The sequence below is a fragment of the Passer domesticus genome, chromosome 26 (genome assembly GCF_036417665.1).
Source record: "Passer domesticus isolate bPasDom1 chromosome 26, bPasDom1.hap1, whole genome shotgun sequence".
NCBI classification, from domain to species: Eukaryota; Metazoa; Chordata; class Aves; order Passeriformes; family Passeridae; genus Passer; species Passer domesticus.
The window spans coordinates 5,318,030-5,336,014 of NC_087499.1; the positions used below are offsets into that span (position 1 = coordinate 5,318,030).

General features: G+C 59.3%; 2 protein-coding genes across 18 annotated transcripts in view; both read right to left on the reverse strand.

Annotated features, from left to right (window-relative positions):
- Positions 1-7,608: 7,608 nt before the first annotated feature.
- LOC135286359 (uncharacterized) lies at positions 7,609-10,869 on the reverse strand. Of its 3 annotated transcripts, none has more exons than XR_010350720.1 (3): positions 10,477-10,869; positions 8,723-10,278; positions 7,609-8,234 (listed from the first exon to the last, which is right to left on the reverse strand). XR_010350720.1 is itself a non-coding variant. In XM_064399488.1 (3 exons), the coding sequence occupies exons 1-3, from the start codon at positions 10,489-10,491 to the stop codon at positions 8,890-8,892; spliced, it is 1,341 nt and encodes a 446-aa protein (XP_064255558.1). In that variant the 5' UTR covers positions 10,492-10,869; the 3' UTR covers positions 8,292-8,889. The 3 variants fall into 3 exon arrangements, 2 of the variants coding, with proteins under 2 accessions (XP_064255558.1, XP_064255557.1); XM_064399488.1 differs by lacking the exon at positions 7,609-8,234 and having other exon boundaries at positions 8,292-9,528; positions 9,592-10,278; XM_064399487.1 differs by lacking the exon at positions 7,609-8,234 and having other exon boundaries at positions 8,293-10,278.
- Positions 10,870-15,197: 4,328 nt separating this feature from the next.
- Positions 15,198-17,985, reverse strand: part of SYNGAP1 (synaptic Ras GTPase activating protein 1) — a 42,413-nt gene continuing 39,625 nt past the window's right edge. For 6 of the 15 annotated variants that reach the window (XM_064399453.1, XM_064399452.1, XM_064399445.1 and 3 more), the window contains one exon: positions 15,198-17,947. In XM_064399453.1, the coding sequence (XP_064255523.1) occupies positions 17,808-17,947 (140 nt within the window). In that variant the 3' untranslated portion in view covers positions 15,198-17,807. The remainder of the gene's footprint in view (positions 17,948-17,985) is intronic. The other 9 variants (XM_064399460.1, XM_064399454.1, XM_064399451.1 and 6 more) reach the window with 4 other exon arrangements.

Here is a 17,985-nt window from a genome sequence, read left to right on the forward strand (position 1 = left end):
AACAGCCACACTTTGAGATAACAGCCACACTTTGAGATAACAGCCACACTGTGAGATAACAGCCACACCTGAGATAACAGCCACACTTTGAGATAACAGCCACACCTGAGATAACAGCCACACTTTGAGATAACAGCCACACCTGAGATAACAGCCACACTTTGAGATAACAGCCACAGCTGAGATAACAGCCACACCTGAGATAACAGCCACAGCTGAGATAACAGCCACACTTTGAGATAACAGCCACACTTTGAGCTAACAGCCACACCTGAGATAACAGCCACACTTTGAGATAACACCACCCATCACGGGGGTTCTGTCCCCTCCCCTTTGACCCCCCCCAAGCCACGGGACCCCCGGGAGCAGCGCCGGGAGCGGGGTGGCTCTGATTGCAGGGGGGGCACAGGGGGGTCCCCAGCACAGGGGGGCTCAGTCCTGTGACCCCCCCCTCCAGTTATCAGCCTGCACCCCCCTGGGAGAAACAGGGGTCAGAATTGAAATTTTTATAAAAGTTTGTTAAGGGATGAAATCCTGGTGCTAATTGCCAAAAGCTCACTGTTAATTAAACCAGGTTCTTTCTATTCTGTTGCATCACAGAGGTTCATGCATATTCATAATATATTATTGATCTAAAATATATATATATCAGTAATAAAATATTCTATATTGTTTGAAAATATTTTATATTACTATATTTTATAGTAGTAGAATTTATATTTTTATATATTATTATGTTAATATATTGTCTAAAAGTTGCTAGTTTATTTCAATATTTTATATATGTAACTATACATATATTTTTCTATATTTTATATAAATTATTTTCAAACATTCCTGTGAGTTCAGATGTATTGTGTTTGGTTTTAACCCTTGACTTGCCTCCACACCATCTTGTGCATTAAACCAATTTATTTTATTTCTTCTTGCGGTTCCACCGTGTCGTGTGTTCACTCTCTGCGGATGAGAGAAGAATTCATAAATTCTTCCTTTTTTTTTACTGTTTTGGCACTGGGATGGGACTGGTGACACAGGGACACAACTGGGGACACTGGGACAGGGACACTGGGACAGGGCTGGGGACACTGGGATGGGACTGGTGACATTGGAACACAACTGGGGACACTGGGACACAAATGGGAACACAAGGATGAGGACACTGGGACACAACTGGGGACACTGGGATGGGACTGGTGACACGGGTGGTGACACTGGGCTGGAACTGGGGACACTGGGACGGGGACACCGGGACAGGATGGGGCACACTGGGACACAACTGGGGACACTGGGACAGGATGGGGGCACTGGGATGGGACTGGTGGCACTGGGGTGGTGACGCTGGGCTGGAACTGGTGGCACTGGGACAGGGACACTGGGCTGGAACTGGGGGCAGTGGGAGGGGACTGGTGATAGTGCAATGGGGATACTGGGACAGGACTGGGCGCACTGGGATGGGGACATCAGGAAGGGACTGGGGACAGTGGGCTGGTGGCACTGGGGTGGAACTGGTGACACTGGGAGCACTGGGATGGGGACACTGGGACAGGATGGGGGACACTGGGATGCTGGCATTGGGATGGGACTGGGGACACTGGGGTGGAACTGGGGACACTGGGACACAAATGGGAACACTGGGACAGGGACACTGGGACAGGATGGGGGACACTGGGATGGTGACATTGGTATGGGGACAATGGGGTGCTGGCACTGGGAGCACTGGGATGGAACTGGGAGCACTGGGCTGGTGGCACTGGGACAGGACTGGGGACACTGGGCTGGCACGGGGGTGCTGATGTCAGCATTAATTAATTAACCAGAACACTACTTGGACATTACCAGAGCGAATGTCCAAGGAATGGCACCTGCCAGAAAGGGGTGGGACATGGTGATGTCACCTCCCAGGCCCCGCCCCCACAGGGCGATGGACCGCTGGTGGCCCGCTGGTGGCCAGGTGACACCACGATGTCCCCAAGCCCTGCAGGGCCACCTGGCAGGACACGGCCACCACGGGCAGGGCCAGCAGCAGGTGACCGTCCTCAGCCACCCCCTGGGACACTGAGGTGACACGGGGACACCACACAGGTGGCACCAGGGACACGGCAGTGCCACCAGCCCAGTGGCACCTGTTCAATCCCAGTGTCACCAGTTCAATGCCAGAGTCCCTGTGGCACTGCCACCAGTCCTGTCCCGGTGTCCCCAGTTCCATCCTACTGCCACCAGCCCAGGGTCACCACTCCAGTGTCTCCAGTTCAATCCCAGTGTCACCAACCCAGTGCCACCAGGTCCACCCCAGTGCCACCAGCCCAGTGCCATCAGTTCAATCCCAGTCCCACCAGTTCCATCCCAGTGCCACCAGCCCAGGGTCCCCAGTTCAATCCCAGTGTCACCAACCCAGTGCCACCAGGTCCACCCCAGTGCCACCAGCCCAGTGCCATCAGTTCAATCCCAGTCCCACCAGTTCCATCCCAGTGTCACCAGGCCAGTGCCACCAGTTCCATCCCAGTGCCACCAGTTCCATCCCAGTGTCACCAACCCAGAGCCACCAGTTCCATCCCAGTGCCACCAGTTCCATCCCAGTGCCACCAGCCCAGTGTCCCCAGTTCAATCCCAGTGTCCCCAGTGTCTCCATCCCACCCAGGGTTTCCAAGGGGAAATATCTCAGTGACAGCGCCTTGAAGCAGCTCCCTGGCTGTGCTCCCCTCAAGGAATGTTGGGGTGGCTTTATTGACCACTCGTCTTTCACTGGGGTCAGGTAATGTGTCTGACACAGAGTTCAGATCAGCCTGCTCTGATTCATATAGAGAATATTAATTAATACATTATTTAATTAAATTATTTATTTATAGGCTGTACGGTGCACACATGAACTGATAGATTATTTTGTACCAGCCAGCAGCTACCAGGAATGACTGATAATCAATATCAGTATCAAATACCGTATCAGATTGCTGCTGATCAATACAAAAGTGCAAAAGGCAACACAAAAGTGCAAAGCCAATGCAGAACTGCAAAAGCCAATTATTAAATTGTCATTTATAACCTGGATCTGCTGCAGTCACTGGAAAGCTGGAAGCTGCTGAGGGGACTCATTCACCCCTGTCCCCTGTCCCCTGTCCCTGAGTGTCCCTGAGTGTCCCTGAGTGTCCCCAGGCTATCTCAGCGTGCCCCTGAGTGCCCCCAGGGTGTCCCTGAGTGTCCCCAGTGATGTCACCACAGGAATGTCTCATCAGGATTTGGGACAATTTCAATGAAAATTCCCCAAATTTCTCTCAAATCCCAAGTAGGGAAAGGACAGGTGACAGCAGCGATGTCCCCAATGATGTCACTGCCCCGATGACGTCACAGCAGTGACGTCACTGCCTTGCAGCAGCCTCGGGATGTCCTCGATGGCTCTTTGGCACCACTCGGCCACCGCGCGGCTGACGGGGCCACCGGGGCCACCGCGGCCACCACAGGGACTCAGGAGGAGGTCGTGGATGACCCCAAGTGCCCGGCGCAGGTGATGCGTGTACAGGCGGCCGCTGGCCTCCCACAGCTGCTCAAACTTGGCCACTTTGGCCACCAAGGCCTCGGGGACATTGCGGGACGCCTCATTTGTCCCCTCCAGGGCGGCCTCGATGTCCCCAAGCCGGCGCTGCAGCTCCCTGGGGAACACGGTGGCTTCGCCAAACACGGCCACCAAGCGCTCCAGCAGCCCCAGGGCCACCTCTGCCCAATGTCCCCTCCTGCTGGCTGTCCTCGCCTGGCTGGTGGCCACCACGGCCTCGCTGGTGGCTGCTGCCCGCCGAGCATCGCGCGTGGCTCCTGCCAAGGCCTCCTCATCCCTGTCCAGGGCCACCGTCAGCTGCTGGGCTGTGGCCGCCACGTTGTCCCCGGCTGTCCCCCTGTGGGTGGCCTCATCCTGCGGGTCCCTGGCCTGGGTGGCAGCGATGGCCACGTTCCTGCATTCATCACGGAGCTCGGTGGCCCTCCTGAGTAGCTGCGTCCAGCTGTCCTCGAACGCGGCCACCAACTCCCGCCAGGCGCTGGCCACGGCTCTCACGTCAGCCCAGGTGGCCCTCGGGGTGGCCCTGAGGGCGGCCAGGGCCTGGCCCAGGGAGGTGACGCCACGGTGGCCCCGGGAGGGGACAGCAGGGTGGCCCAGGCTGGCTGGGAAGCGCCAGATGAGGATCCTCAGGGCCGTGTACAGGGACTTTGGGTACACGGGCCGCCACACAACCCGGCGTGGCCCGGTCACGGTGGCCGCCACCTCGCCCAGGGTGGCCACCGCGGTGACCTGCCGCTCCAGCAGCTGGGGAGGGGACAGGGGAGGTGTCAGGGACCTGGTGGCACTTGTGGCCTCCTGCAGTGGCCCCCTCTGCCCCTCCCTGGAGGGCTCTGCTGTCCCCTCTGTCCCTTTGTCACCCCCCCTCTTCCCTCTTCCCCCCGCTGCCACCTTCTGTTGTCCCCTCCCCCACTCCTCTGTCACCTCCCCCCTTCCTATTATGCCCTCCTGTCCCCTTTGTGACCCCCTGTCCCCTCCTGCCACCCCCGTGTCCCCTCCAGCCCCCACTGCCCCCTTTCACCAGCCCCGTGTCCCCTCTGTCCCCTCGTGTCCCCTCCTGCCACCCCCGTGTCCCCTCTGTCCCCTCCCCCCCAGCCACTCTGGGATTTTCACACCTCGAGGGGCTCCATGGCCGCTGGGGACACTCCGGGGATGCCTTGGGGACACTCCGGGGACACTCCGGGTGACAAACACACGGGTGACAGCTGGGGACACGCAGGAACGTGGCACAGCCGGATGGGGAAACAGGAAGAGGTGACGACACTGCCACCCCGCCCGTGGGGCCAGGGCAGGGTCCCCAGTGTCCCCCGATGTCCCCTCAGGGTCCCCACATGGCCCCAGTGTCCCTTCAGGGTCCCCAACAACTCCAAGTGTCCCTTGATGTCCTGTTGGGGACACTGGGGACACAACAGGGTCCTGTTGGGGACACTGTGGGGACATAGGGGACATTGTGGTGACCCAAAACAGGACAGGGGACATCAGGGTGGCCCTAGTGTACCCAAGAGAAGGACACGGGGGTGTCCCCAAGGTCCTCAACAGTACCCCGGTGTGTCCCTGGTGTCCCCAGCTGGACACTGGGGGACACTTGTGCTTTGTGGGGGACATCGGGGCAACACTGCGGCCATGTGGGGACACTCAGGGGACATCGAGGTTCTGTTGGGGACATCAGGCAGACACAGACCCTGCCCTGGCCCCACGGGTGGGGTGGGATGGTGACATCACCTCTTCCTGTTTCCCCTATCCGGCCGTGTCACGTTCCCACGTCCCCAACTGTCACCCGGGCGTGTTTGTCACCCAGAGTGTCCCCGGAGTGTCCCCAGAGGGTCGTCCCCCCCAAAGAGGTGTGACAATCCTGGCGTGGGGGGACACAGGGGTGACAGAGGGGACAGGAGGGTGTGGCAGGGAAGGGGAGGTGACAGAGGGGTGGAGGGGACCGAGGGTGGCAGAGGTGACAGCGGGGAGGTGGCAGCGAGTGGCAGAGGGGACAAGGGGGTGACAAAGGGACAGAGGAGACAGCAGAGCCCTCCAGGGAGGGGCAAAAGGGACCCCGGGAGGGCACAGGGGCCACCGCAGGAGGCCACAAGTGCCAGCAGGTCCCTGCCACCTCCCCTGTCCCCTCCCAGCTGCTGGAGGCTCTGGTGGCCGTGGTGGCCACTCTGGGACAGCTGGTGGCCACTGTGACCGGGCCACACAGGGACGGTGTGTGCCCCCAAAGTCCCTGCACGTGGCCCTCAGGAACTTCACCTGGAGCCTCCCTGAAGCCCTGGACTACCCTGGTGTCACCTCCCTGGGCCACCGAGGCGTCCCCTCCCTGAGCCGGGCCCTGGCCACCCTCGGGGCCACCCCAGGGGCCAGCTGGCCCTGGGGCTGCTGCAGCGCTTGGTGGCCGCGTGTGACAAAGCCACCTTGTTCCACTGGAACATGGAGTGGCGGCTCAGGGACATCGAGGCCATCCTGAAGGGGACAAATGAGGTGTCCCCTGATGTCCTCCAGGCCTTGGTGGCCCAGGTGGCCGAGTTTGAGTGGCTGTGGGTGGCCAGTGCCCGCCTGGCCAAGGATCACCTGCTGGGGACACTTGGGGTCATTGAAAAATGTCTCTTGAGTCCCTGTGGTGGCCCTGGTAGCCTCGTGGTGGCCGAGCAGTGCCAAAAAGCCATCGAGGACATCCCGAGGCTGATGTTGGGACAGTGACGTCACCGCTGTGATGTCATCAGGGCAGTAATGTCACTGGAAAGGCTTGTGGCCACTGGAGTGCCACCAGCTCCTCGTGTCACCAAGAGCCCCGCAAGTGTCACCAGCCTGGGACAGAACCGGTGCCACTGGAACTGGTGGCACTGCAGTGTCCCTGGTGCCACCTGTGTGCTGTCCCCACCGTGTCCCTGGGGGTGGCCGAGGACGGTCACCTGCTGCTGGCCCTGTCCATGGTGGCCTGGAGGGGGGAGGGGACATCGCGGTGTCACCTGGCCACCAGCGGGCCACCAGTGGTCCATGGCACTGCGGGGGGCGGGGCCTGGTGGTGACATCACCATGTCCCACCCCTTTCTGGCGGGTGCCATTCCTTGGACATTTGCTCTGGTAATGTCCAAGTAGTGTTCTGGTTAATTAATTAATGCTGACATCAGCACCCCAGTGCCAGCCCAGTGTCCCCACTCCTGTCCCAGTGCCACCAGCCCAGTGCTCCCAGTTACACCCCAGTGCTCCCAGTGCCAGCCCAGTGTCCCCAGTCCTGTCCCAGTGCCATCAGCCCATTTCCAGCGCCCCATTGTCCCCATACCAATGTCACCATCCCAGTGTCCCCCATCCTGTCCCAGTCTCCCTGTCCCAGTGTTCCCATTTGTGTCCCAGTGTTCCCAGTTCCACCCCAGTGTCCCCAGTTCCATCCCAATGCCAGCATCCCAGTGTCCCCCATCCTGTCCCAGTGTCCCCATCCCAGTGCTCCCAGTGTCACCAGTTCCACCCCAGTGCCACCAGCCCACTGTCCCCAGTCCCTTCCTGATGTCCCCATCCCAGTGCTCCCAGTCCTGTCCCAGTGTCCCCACTGCACTGTCACCAGTCCCCTCCCACTGCCCCCAGTTCCAGCCCAGTGTCCCTGTCCCAGTGCCACCAGTTCCAGCCCAGCGCCACCACCCCAGTGTCACCAGTCCCATCCCAGTGTCTCCATCCTGTCCCAGTGTCCCTAGTTGTGTCCCAGTGTGCCCCATCCTGTCCCAGTGTCCCCGTCCCAGTGTCCCCAGTTCCAGCCCAGTGTCCCTGTCCCAGTGCCACCAGTTCCAGCCCACTGTCACCACCCGTGTCACCAGTCCCATCCCAGTGTCCTCATCCTTGTGTTCCCATTTGTGTCCCAGTGTCCCCAGTTGTGTTCCAGTGCCACCAGTCCCATCCCAGTGTCCCCCATCCTGTCCCAGTGTCCTCATCCTTGTGTTCCCATTTGTGTCCCAGTGTCCCCAGTTGTGTCCCAGTGTCACCAGTTCCATCCCAGTGCCAAAACAGTAAAAAAAAGGAAGAATTTATGAATTCTTCTCTCATCCCCAGAGAGTGAACACACGACACGATGGAAGCGCAAGGAGAAATAAAATAAATTGGTTTAATGTACAAGATGGCGTGGAGGCAAGTCAAGGGTTAAAACCAAACACAAAAACATGTGAATTCACAAGAATGTCTTAAAATAATTTATACAGAATATAGAAAAATATATGTATATTTATGTATATATAAAATATTGATATAAAATATTATTTTAAAATAATATATTAAATTAATATAATATATAAAAATATAACATAAATTCTGTCTGCATAAAATATATTAACGTAAGATATTTTTTAAAAAATATACATTTCTATTTTATTATTAATACATATTTTTCTTTTTAGATCAATAATATCAATAATTAACCGTGGTTTAATTAACAGGGAGCTATTGGCAATTAGCACCAGGATTTTATCCCTTAACAAGCTTTTAAAAAAATTTCAATTCTGACCTTGGTTTCTCACAGGGGGGTCCCAGCTGATAACGGGGGGGGGGACAGGACCGAGCCCCAAGGGACCCCCCCAGGTTCCCCTGCACGAGGTCCCAGTGACACGAGGAGCTGGTGGCACTCGGGGGGCTCTGGGTGGCACAAGGAGCTGGTGGCACTTGAGGGGCTCTTGGTGACACGAGGAGCTGGTGGCACTTGAGGAGCTGGTGGCACCTGAGGGGCTCTTGGTGACATGAGGAGCTGGTGGCACTTGAGGGGCTCTGGGTGACACAAGGAGCTGGTGACACAAGGAGCTGGTGGCACTTGAGGGGCTCTTGGTGACACGAGGAGCTGGTGACACAAGGAGCTGGTGGCACTTGAGGGGCTCTTGGTGACACGAGGAGCTGGTGACACAAGAAGCTGGTGGCACTTGAGGAGCTCTGGGTGACACGAGGAACTGGTGGCACTTGAAGAGCTGGTGGCACTTGGGGAGCTGGTGGCACTTGAGGGGCTCTTGGTGACACAAGGAACTGGTGGCACTTGAGGGGCTCTTGGTGACACGAGGAGCTGGTGGCACAACGAGCTGGTGGCACTTGAGGGGCTCTTGGTGACACTTGGGGAGCTGGTGGCACAAGGAGCTGGTGGCACTCGGGGGGCTCTTGGTGAAATTAGGAGCTGGTGACACTTGAGGGGCTCTGGGTGACACAAGGAGCTGGTGGCACTTGAGGAGCTGGTGGCACTTGAGGGCCTCTGGGTGCCCTGAGGAGCTGGTGGCACTTGAGGAGATTTTGGTGACACGAGGAGCTGGTGGCACTTGAGCTGGTGGCCCTCAAGTGTCCACAAGTCTCTCCAGTGACATCACTTCCCCGACGACGTCCCAGCAGTGACATCACTGTCCCCACAGCAGCCTCGGGATGTCTCTGATGGCGTCTCGGCACCGCTCGTCCACTGCGCGGCTGATGGGGCCACTGGGGCCACCAGGGCCACCATGGGGACTCAAGAGGAGCTTGTCAATGAGCTCCAGTGTCTCCAGCAAGTACTCCCTGAACAGGCGGGCGCTGGCATCCCACAGCTGCTGAAACTCGGCCACCAAGGCCTCGAGGACACGGCGGGACACTCGGTCTCCAAACTTCAGGGTGACGTTGATCTCCCAGAGGTAGAACTCCATGTTCCTGGTGAAGGCAATGGCATCGTCACACGCGGCCACCAAGCGCTGCAGCGGCCCCAGGGCCGCCTCTGCCAAACGTCCCCTCCTGGCGGCCACCCTCGCCTGGCTGGCGGCCACCACGGCCTCTCCCATGGCCTCGCTGGTGGCCACCTCCTCCTTGTTGGTGGCCACGTCTTCCTCGTTGGTGGCCACCTCCTCCTCACTCATGGCTGCTTCCTCCTTGTCGGTGGCCACGTCCTCCTTGTTGGGGGCCACCTCCTCCTCACTCATGGCTGCTTCCTCCTTGTCGATGGCCACCTCCTCCTCACTCATGGCCACCTCCTCCTTGTTGGGGGCCACCTCCTCCTTGTTGGTGGCCACCTCCTCCTCACTCATGGCTGCTTCCTCCTCGTTGGTGGCCACGTCCTCCTCATTGGTGGCCACCTCCTCCTCACTCATGGCTGCCTCCTCCTCATTGGTGGCCACGTCCTCCCCATTGGTGGCCGCCTCTTCCTCACTGGTGGCCGTCTCCTCCTCACTCATGGCTGCCTCCTCCTCTTTGGTGGCCAGCTCCTCCTCGTTGGTGGTCAACTCCTCCTCACCGGTGGCCGCTGCCTCCCAGGCATCACGTGTGGCCCCCACCGAGGTCGCCTCCTCCTCCTCCCAGTCCACCGTCGGCCACCGGACCACGGCCACCAGCTTGCCCCAAGCTGTCCCCCGGTGGGTGGCCTCGTCCCGCGGGTCCCCGGCCCGGGCGGGGGCCGCGTGCTTGCACTCAGCGCAGAGCTCAGCGGCCTCCCAGGCCAGCTGCCCCCATCTCCCCCCGAGCGCGTCCACCATCTTCCGCCAGGTCTCGACCGCCGCGATCGCGTTGTCACACGCCTCTGGGGTGGCCTCGAGGGCAGCCAGGGCCCGGCCCAGGGAGGGGACACCACAGTAGCCCAGGGAGGTGACATCGCCGTGCTCCAAGGTCTCACAGAGGCTCTGGGTGAACCTCCCCAGGGCGGCGTGCAGGAACACCGGGGACCCGCGCCGCCGCACGTCCCTGTGTGACCCGGTCACGGTGGCCACCACCTCGCCCAGGGTGGCCACCACAGCGACCTGCCGCTCCAGCAGCTGGGGAGGGGGCACCTGGGGAGGGGACACGGCAGCTGTCAGGGACCTGCTGGCACTTGCGGCCTCCTGCCGTGAGGGGTCCCCTCTGTCCCTCCCTGGAGGGCTCTGCTGTCCCCTCAGTGCCTCTGTCACCCGCTCGCGTCCCCTCTGCCACGCCCCGTGTCCCCCCCATCCCCCCTCTGTCCCCCCCCGTCCCCTCGCCCCCCGTCGCACCCGTTGGTCCTCCATGCTCACTGGGGACGCGGCAGGGCCGCTCCGGTGGCGAAGGAGCCGCGGGACCAGCGCCGGTCCCGGCCCAGAACCGGCCCCGGCAGCGGCACCCGCGGTAATGGCGGCGCCGCCTCAGGACAACGCCGGAAAGGGCGGGGCGAGGTGACGTCACCTCCGGCCACCCGCGCCATGACCGCCCCAGTCCGTGGGAAACTCCAGGATTTGGGCGCTTTGGCTCAGTCCCCGGGGGTTTAGGCTCACTCCCAGGGGATTTAGGCTCAGCCCCAGGAGGTTTAGGCTCCACCCCGCCATTTCCAGCCGGATTAATTCCGCCGTTCCCCCTGGATTTAGGAGGGAACGCGGAGCGATCTGAAGGAGCCGGCGGAATTGCCCTCACCCAAGATGGCGGCGCTGCTGCCCTGCCGTGAGGCGCGGACCAATCAGAAGCCGCGCCTGGCAGAAGTACTGGCGGAAGTTCCCACGCGGCGGCGTCGCCGACCGCTTCCGGCAGGGACGCGGTGCATTGTGGGCATTGTAGTCCCGGTGGGGCCCAGCGGTGGCGGAGCGGGGCTGGCGGGAGCGGGGCGGGAATTTGGGGGCGCCGAGGGAGCCCCGGGACCGCCCCGGCAGCGCGGGATGGGCGGCAGCGACCGCGGCCAGCACCGGGAGCGGGGGGCGGCATGGGGGGCGGTGGGGGAGGGGAGAACTGGAGGTCCTGAGGGGGTTTGGGGGTCCTGAGGGGATTGGGGGGGGTGTGAAAAACGCCAGTCACTTGTTTTTACAATTTTAAAGGTTTAATAGCAATAAAATGGTTATAGAAATAGTACTATAATTAGAGTGATAAAATTTTAACAATTGGGATGAGGACAATACGAGACAATAAAAACAAAGAGTTATGGACAGTCCGGGTACCTCTTTCTGGGCAAAATAAGCCTGAAAAAAGACACATGTTAAAAGAGGATTAACCCTTAAAAAAACCCAACCTTTTGTGCATATTCATACATTTGATACGTGGTGCATAAATGCCATTCAAACAAAGGATTCTGTCTGGGCAGTGTCAACTTCTTCCTCTGAATCCTAATGCCATCTTCAGGGCTGAGAGAGGCAGGATGAAGTTTCTTCTGGTAATGGAGCAATAAATTATCTTTCTCTGGAAGATTTTGGTGTCCTGTGGCTGCCATCTGGTGCGAGTACCTCATTCCTTTCTTTTAAAAATATTCCACATGCACTGTTTCTATTTTAACTACAAAAGTCACATTTTAACTACAAAACTACATTTACCACACTATTAAATGTTAATACAGCACTACTAATCAATACAACAATACATGTAGTAAATATCTACGCAGAGCCATATGATAATGCACTTTTCCCAATACTTCTCTGGTTCTGGGTGCCTCGCCCTCCTGGACTACCTAAGGTACCTTTTTTTGACACCCCAAAACCTGAAGTACTGAACGCAAAGTTTCCCCACTGTGAAAAACGACACTCACTTGTTTCTAAAGTTTTGAAAAGTTTAATCGTAATAAAATGGTTATAACAATAGTAATATAAAATTGGGATTAGGACAATATGAGACAATAAAAACAAAGCGTTATGGACAGTCTGGGTACCTCTTTCTGGGCAAAATAAGCCAAAAAAGGACACAAGTTAAAAGAGGATTAACCCTTAAAAGCAACAGCCTGTTGCATATTCATATGTCTCATACACGGTGCATAAATGCCATTCAAACAAAGGATTCTGTCTGGGCACATTACATATGGTGCGGTTTTTAAACACCCCAGAACTTTCAGTGCTGATACACAAAGTTTCCCAGGTTCAGCACCCTGGAGTTTCCCTTTCCTTTTATTGAACGGAGGAAGGAAACGTTAGCAAACCTCTTGGACTCACATGGATCCGCACACGGATCCACTCACGGATCCACACACGGATCCACACGCGGATCCACTCACGGATCCACTCACGGATCCACACGCGGATCCACTCACGGATCCACTCACGGATCCACTCACGGATCCACATGCAGATCCACTCACGGATCCACACACGGATCCCCACGCGGATCCACACGCGGATCCACACACGGATCCACACACAGATCCACACACGGATCCCCACGCGGATCCACACGCGGATCCACACACGGATCCACTCACGGATCCACACACGGATCCACACACGGATCCACACGCGGATCCACTCACGGATCCACATGCAGATCCACTCACGGATCCACTCACGGATCCACACACGGATCCACAGATGGATCCACACACGGATCCACACACGGATCCACACACGGATCCACACGCGGATCCACTCACGGATCCACACGCGGATCCACACACGGATCCACACGCGGATCCACACACGGATCCACACCCTCAGATCCACACACGGATCCACAGACGGATCCTCACAGCGGGTTTTTTTAAACCCCCACCTCGCAGTTGTCAATCCCTCCTCTCCCTGCCCTTTTCCCCTTGAATCCCTCTTGTCAATTCCCACCGGGTGTCAAATCTCCCCCAAACTTGCCTTTTCTTCTGGAGAATTCCCTCTCTATTTTGTGTCCTTTGGAATCCCATCAGTTTTCCCAAGTCATTCCCCTCCCCAGTGCTCCTTTATTGGTGTAAGTGTAAAGTACCCTGCCTTCAGCCCTCCCCAAGCACACCCCTATTGGTTTGCTACCCCAAACCCCTCCTGATTGGTTTGCTGTGCTAATTTTATTAAGTAGTGCGTTAAATACAGTTTTAGGTTAAAACATAATGTTAAAATAGAAATTGTGTATGTGGGATATTTTTTTGAAAGAGAGGAATGAGGTACTCGCACTGAGACAGCAGCCACAGGACACCTCAGTCTTTCAGAGAAAAAGAATTTATGGCTCCATTATCAGAAGAAACTAATTTCTTCCCACCTTGCTCAGACATGAAGACTCCCTCAGGATTAAGAGGAAGAAGTTGACACTGACCAGACAGAATCCCTTGTTTGAATGGCATTTATGCATCACGTATGAGATGTATGAATATGCAATGAGCTATTTCTTTTAAGGGTTAATCCTCTGTTAACGTGTGTCCTTTTTCAGGCTTATTTTGCCCAGAAAGAGGTACCCGGGCTGTTTGTAACTCTTTGTTTTTATTGTCTCATGTTGTCCTAACCCAAATTGTTCAGATTTTTATTACTGTAATTATATTACTATTTTTATAACCATTTTATTTCTATTAAACTTTTAAAATTCTAAAAACAAGCGATTGGCGAGTTTCACAGAAATGATGAGAGTGTGATCAAGGGCCCAGTGCAGGCTCACGTCTGTGCTGTGCTCAAGGACCTCAAAGAATGGCTCTGCAAAGACCCACAGGGACTCGGGTGGGCTTTTGGAATGGCTGCTGGAGGGGCAGAGGGCATCGAGCAGTTGAGCACTGGGTGATGTTGGCACGTGTGGGTTGGTTCATGGTGAAGGTGCGCTTGCCAACAAGGGTGAAAGTATTGGAAATAGAAGGTAAATATCTTATATAAGATATTTTCACTATAAAAGAGACCCCGTGGGCGGGGGAGAGTGCCCTTGGCTGTCTTGCTGATCAGACCTCGGCTGGACAGACAGAAAAACTTTGTAGATAAGGAACAATAAACTCAACTGAAGACCAAAAGCAAGAGTCCAGACTCCTTCTTCAAAGCTTCAAGAGATCATTGGCCATTTTTTGGGTAGTTTAGTCTCAAAAGAGCCTGTAACAAGAGATCGTTGGCCATTTTTTGGGTAGTTTAGCCTTAAAAGACCCCGCAACAAGAGATTGTCGGCCATTTTGTGCCTTGTTAAGGAAAAGCTGCCGAACTCACGGCAGTGAGTTAATAAATAACAATAAAATAATAGATAAATAATAATAAATAATAAATAACAAATAATAAACACCTGAGTCCGAACATGAGCTCCATCTCAAGTGCCTTCAGTCCAAACCCGTGAGTCCAAGGCAGCAGAGCGGGCTCCGCCCACTTTCATTCTCCTCCAGGTCCCGCCCCTTTTCCAAAGGTCATTCATTAATTTCCCTCCAGACCCCGCCCCTTTTCCATGCCTTATTCATGGCCGCCCAGGCCCCGCCCCTTTCATTCATTCATTCATTCATTCATTCAATTTCTCTCCAGACCCCACCCCTTTTCCACACCCCATTCACGCCCCACCCAGGCCCCGCCCCTTTTTCAGTCCCCATTCATTACCTGTCAGGCTCCGCCCACTTTTGTTTTCCTCCCGGTCCCGCCCCTTTTCCAAACTTCATTTATTTCCCTCCAGACCCCACCCCTTTTCCATGCCCCATTCATTGTCTGCCCAGGCCCCGCCCCTTTTTAGGCCCCACCCCTTTTTCAGTCCCCATTCATTGTCTGCCAAGGCCCCGCCCCTTTTTAGGCCCCACCCCTTTTTCAGTCCCCATTCATTGCCCCACTGGGCTCCGCCCACTTTCATTTCCCTCCAAGCCCCGCCCCTTTTCCATGCCCCATTCATTTCCCTGCAGACCCCGCCCCTCTTTCAGGCCCCGCCCCCTTTTCCAGCCCCCATTCATTGCCCGCCCCTTCCCGCCCCGTGTCCACGCCCCCTCCTCTCCCCATTGGCCGCCGCTCCCTGGGCCCCGCCCATTTTCCCACGCTCCCGCTCCTCACCTTTCCCAGCCCCCGCCCCCTCCCCGCTCCGTTGCTCCCCATTGGCCGCCCCGCGCGGCCCCGCCCCCCGTGGGCGTGGCTACAAGACCGATCGGCGTTTATTGAAAGGCTCCGCGCAGCGGCGGCCCCGGGGGGTGGAGCCAGCCCGGCCCCACCGGGGGGGCTCGGGGGGTCCTGGGGGGCCCGGAGGGGCCGGGGGGGCTCGGGGGGTCCTGGGGGGCCCGGAGGGGCCGGGGGGGCGCGGGGGGGCCCCGGGGGGTGGAGCCAGCCCGGCCCCGGCGGGGCCCAACGCGGGCCGGGGGGGCCGAGGGGGAGGGGCGGGGGGCGTTCGGGGGGGGTTCAATCAATGGGGGGGGGCCCGGGGGGTGCCGAGGGGGGGCGTGGTGAGTGTGGGGGGGTCCGGTGGGTGTGGGGGCGTCCCATGGATCGGGGGGGCCTGGTGAGTGGGGGGGCGGTGGGGGGTGTCCCATGGGTGGGGGAGGGGCGGTGAGTGGGGGGTCCTGGCGCACTGCGGGGGGGGCTCATGGGCTGGGGGGGTCCCAGCGCTTTTGGGGGGTCGGTGAAGGGGGGGAGGCAGTGAATGGGGGGGTCCCGGTAAATTGGGGGGGGGTCCCAGGTGATAACGGGGGCTGATAACGGGGGGGTCACAGAACGGAGCCCCCCCAGTGCTGGGGACCCCCCGGTGCCCCCCCAGCTCTCGGAGCCCCCCCCAGCCCCGCGCTGTTCCCGGGGGGGTCAAAGGGGAGGGGGCAGAACCCCCGTGATGGGTGGGGGGCACAAAGGGGGGTCCGGGCCCGGTGCTCGGGGGGGTCGGTACACGAGGGGGGGTCCGGTCCCAGTCCCGGCGCACGGGGGTGGCGCTGCCCGGGGGGGTCCCGGTGCCCGGGGGGGTCCCGGTGTTCGAGGGGGGGTCCAGTCCCAGTCCCGGTGCTCAGTGAGGGGGGGGTCAATGCACGGGGGGGTCCCGGTGCTCGAGGAGGGTCCAGTCCCGGTGCTGGTGCACGAGGGGGGGGGCGGTGCACGGGGGGTCCCGGTGATTCGGGGGGGCTCTCCGGTGGTCCCGGTGCACAATGGGGGGGGTCCCGGTGCTCGGTGATTCGGGGGCTCTCCGGTGGTCCCGGTGCCCGAGGGGGGGTCCCGGTGCTCGGTGATTCGGGGGGGTCCCGGTGCTCGGTGATTGATGAGGGGGGCTCTCCGGTGGTCCCGGTGCACAATGGGGGGGTCCCGGTGCTCGGTGATTCGGGGGGCTCTCCGGTGGTCCCGGTGCACAATGGGGGGGGTCAATGCTCGAGGGGGGGTCCCGGTGCTCGGTGATTGATGCGGGGGGGGGGTCTCTGGTGGTCGCGGTGCGCTGCGGGAGGGTCCCCGTTCCTCGGGGGGGGGGGGGGTCCGGTGGTCCCGATTTTTTGGGGGGGCTCCGGTGGTGCCAGTGCACGAGGAGGGGGGAGGGGGAACTCGAGGGTCCTGATGCCTGAGGGGGGGTCCTGAGGGGGGTCCCGGTGCACGAGGACGGTGACATTCGGGGGGTCTCGGTGCTCAGGGGGGTCCCGGTGGGTGCCCGAGGACGGCAGGTGACACAGAGAGAGACCCTGGTGACACCAGGGACCCGCACACGGGGCTGAGCTGGTCCTGGTGGCACTCGGGGGGCTCTTGGTGGCATTTGGAGCTGGTGGCACTTGGGGGGCTCTTGATGGCACGAGGACCCCCCCAATTTCTCCTGCACGAGGTCCCGGTGACACTTGGAGCTGGTGGCACTGGAGGGGCTCTTGGTGGCACGAGGAGCTGGTGGCACTCCAGGAGCTGGTGGCACTCGGGGGGCTCTTGGTGACACCAGGAGCTGGTGGCACTCGGGGGGCTCTTGCACGAGGACCCCCCCTTGTTCCTCTTGGTGGCACTCGTGACCCTCGCACGAGAGCTGGGCTGGTCCCGGTGCCACTCGGAGCCCCCCAAATCCCTCCGGGTGGCACTCGGAGCCCCCCAAATTCCTCTGGTGGCACTCGGAGCCCTCGGTGAGGAGCTGGTGACACTCGAGGGGCTCTGGCACCAGGACCCCCAGTTCCTCTTGGTGACACGAGGAGAGACGGTGGCACGAGGAGCCCTTGCAGGGGGACCCCGAAATCCTCACACGGGGACCCCAAATCTTCATACGGGGACCCCGAATCTTCATATGGGGACCCCGAATCCTCACACGGGGACCCCCAAATCCTCACACGGGGACCCCAAATCCTCACACGGGGACCCCAAATCCTCACACGGGTACCCCGAATCCTCACACGGGGACCCCCAAATCCTCACACGGGGACCCCAAATCCTCACACGGGTACCCCGAATCCTCACACGGGGACCCCCAAATTGTCGCACGGGGGAAGGCCGAATGCTGGCCCGACCCCCGCCCCCCCCCCCTTTCCCCGCGCGAGGAGCCCTTTGCACGAGGACCCCCCAAAATTCCTCGCGCAAATCCCCCCGAATTCCTCGCGCGAGACCCCCCCCAGCGCGAGCCCCCCTCGCCTCCTCCTCCTCCTCCTCCTCCTCCTCCTCCTCACCCCGGGGGTCTCCGGGTGCTCCCCCCCCCCCGCCCTCCCCTTTCCCCCTTTTCCCCCAGGGCTGGGGGGGTCGGGGGGACTGAAGGGGGGGTGCGGGTGCGGTGTTTTGGGGGGGGTCCCGGCGACCCCCGGGGCGGGGGTCAGTGCTCAGCAGCGGGGCCGCGCCGCTCGCAGCCGTTGGCCGTGATCGGGGGTGGCGGGGGCGGAGGCGGGGGCCGCCCGGGGACCCCCCCGGCCCCCCAGATCACACCCGGGTCTGCTGCACCCACGGCGGAAAGCTGCCTCTCCTGCAAGGCACCGAGGGGGCTCATTCACCCCCCCGCCC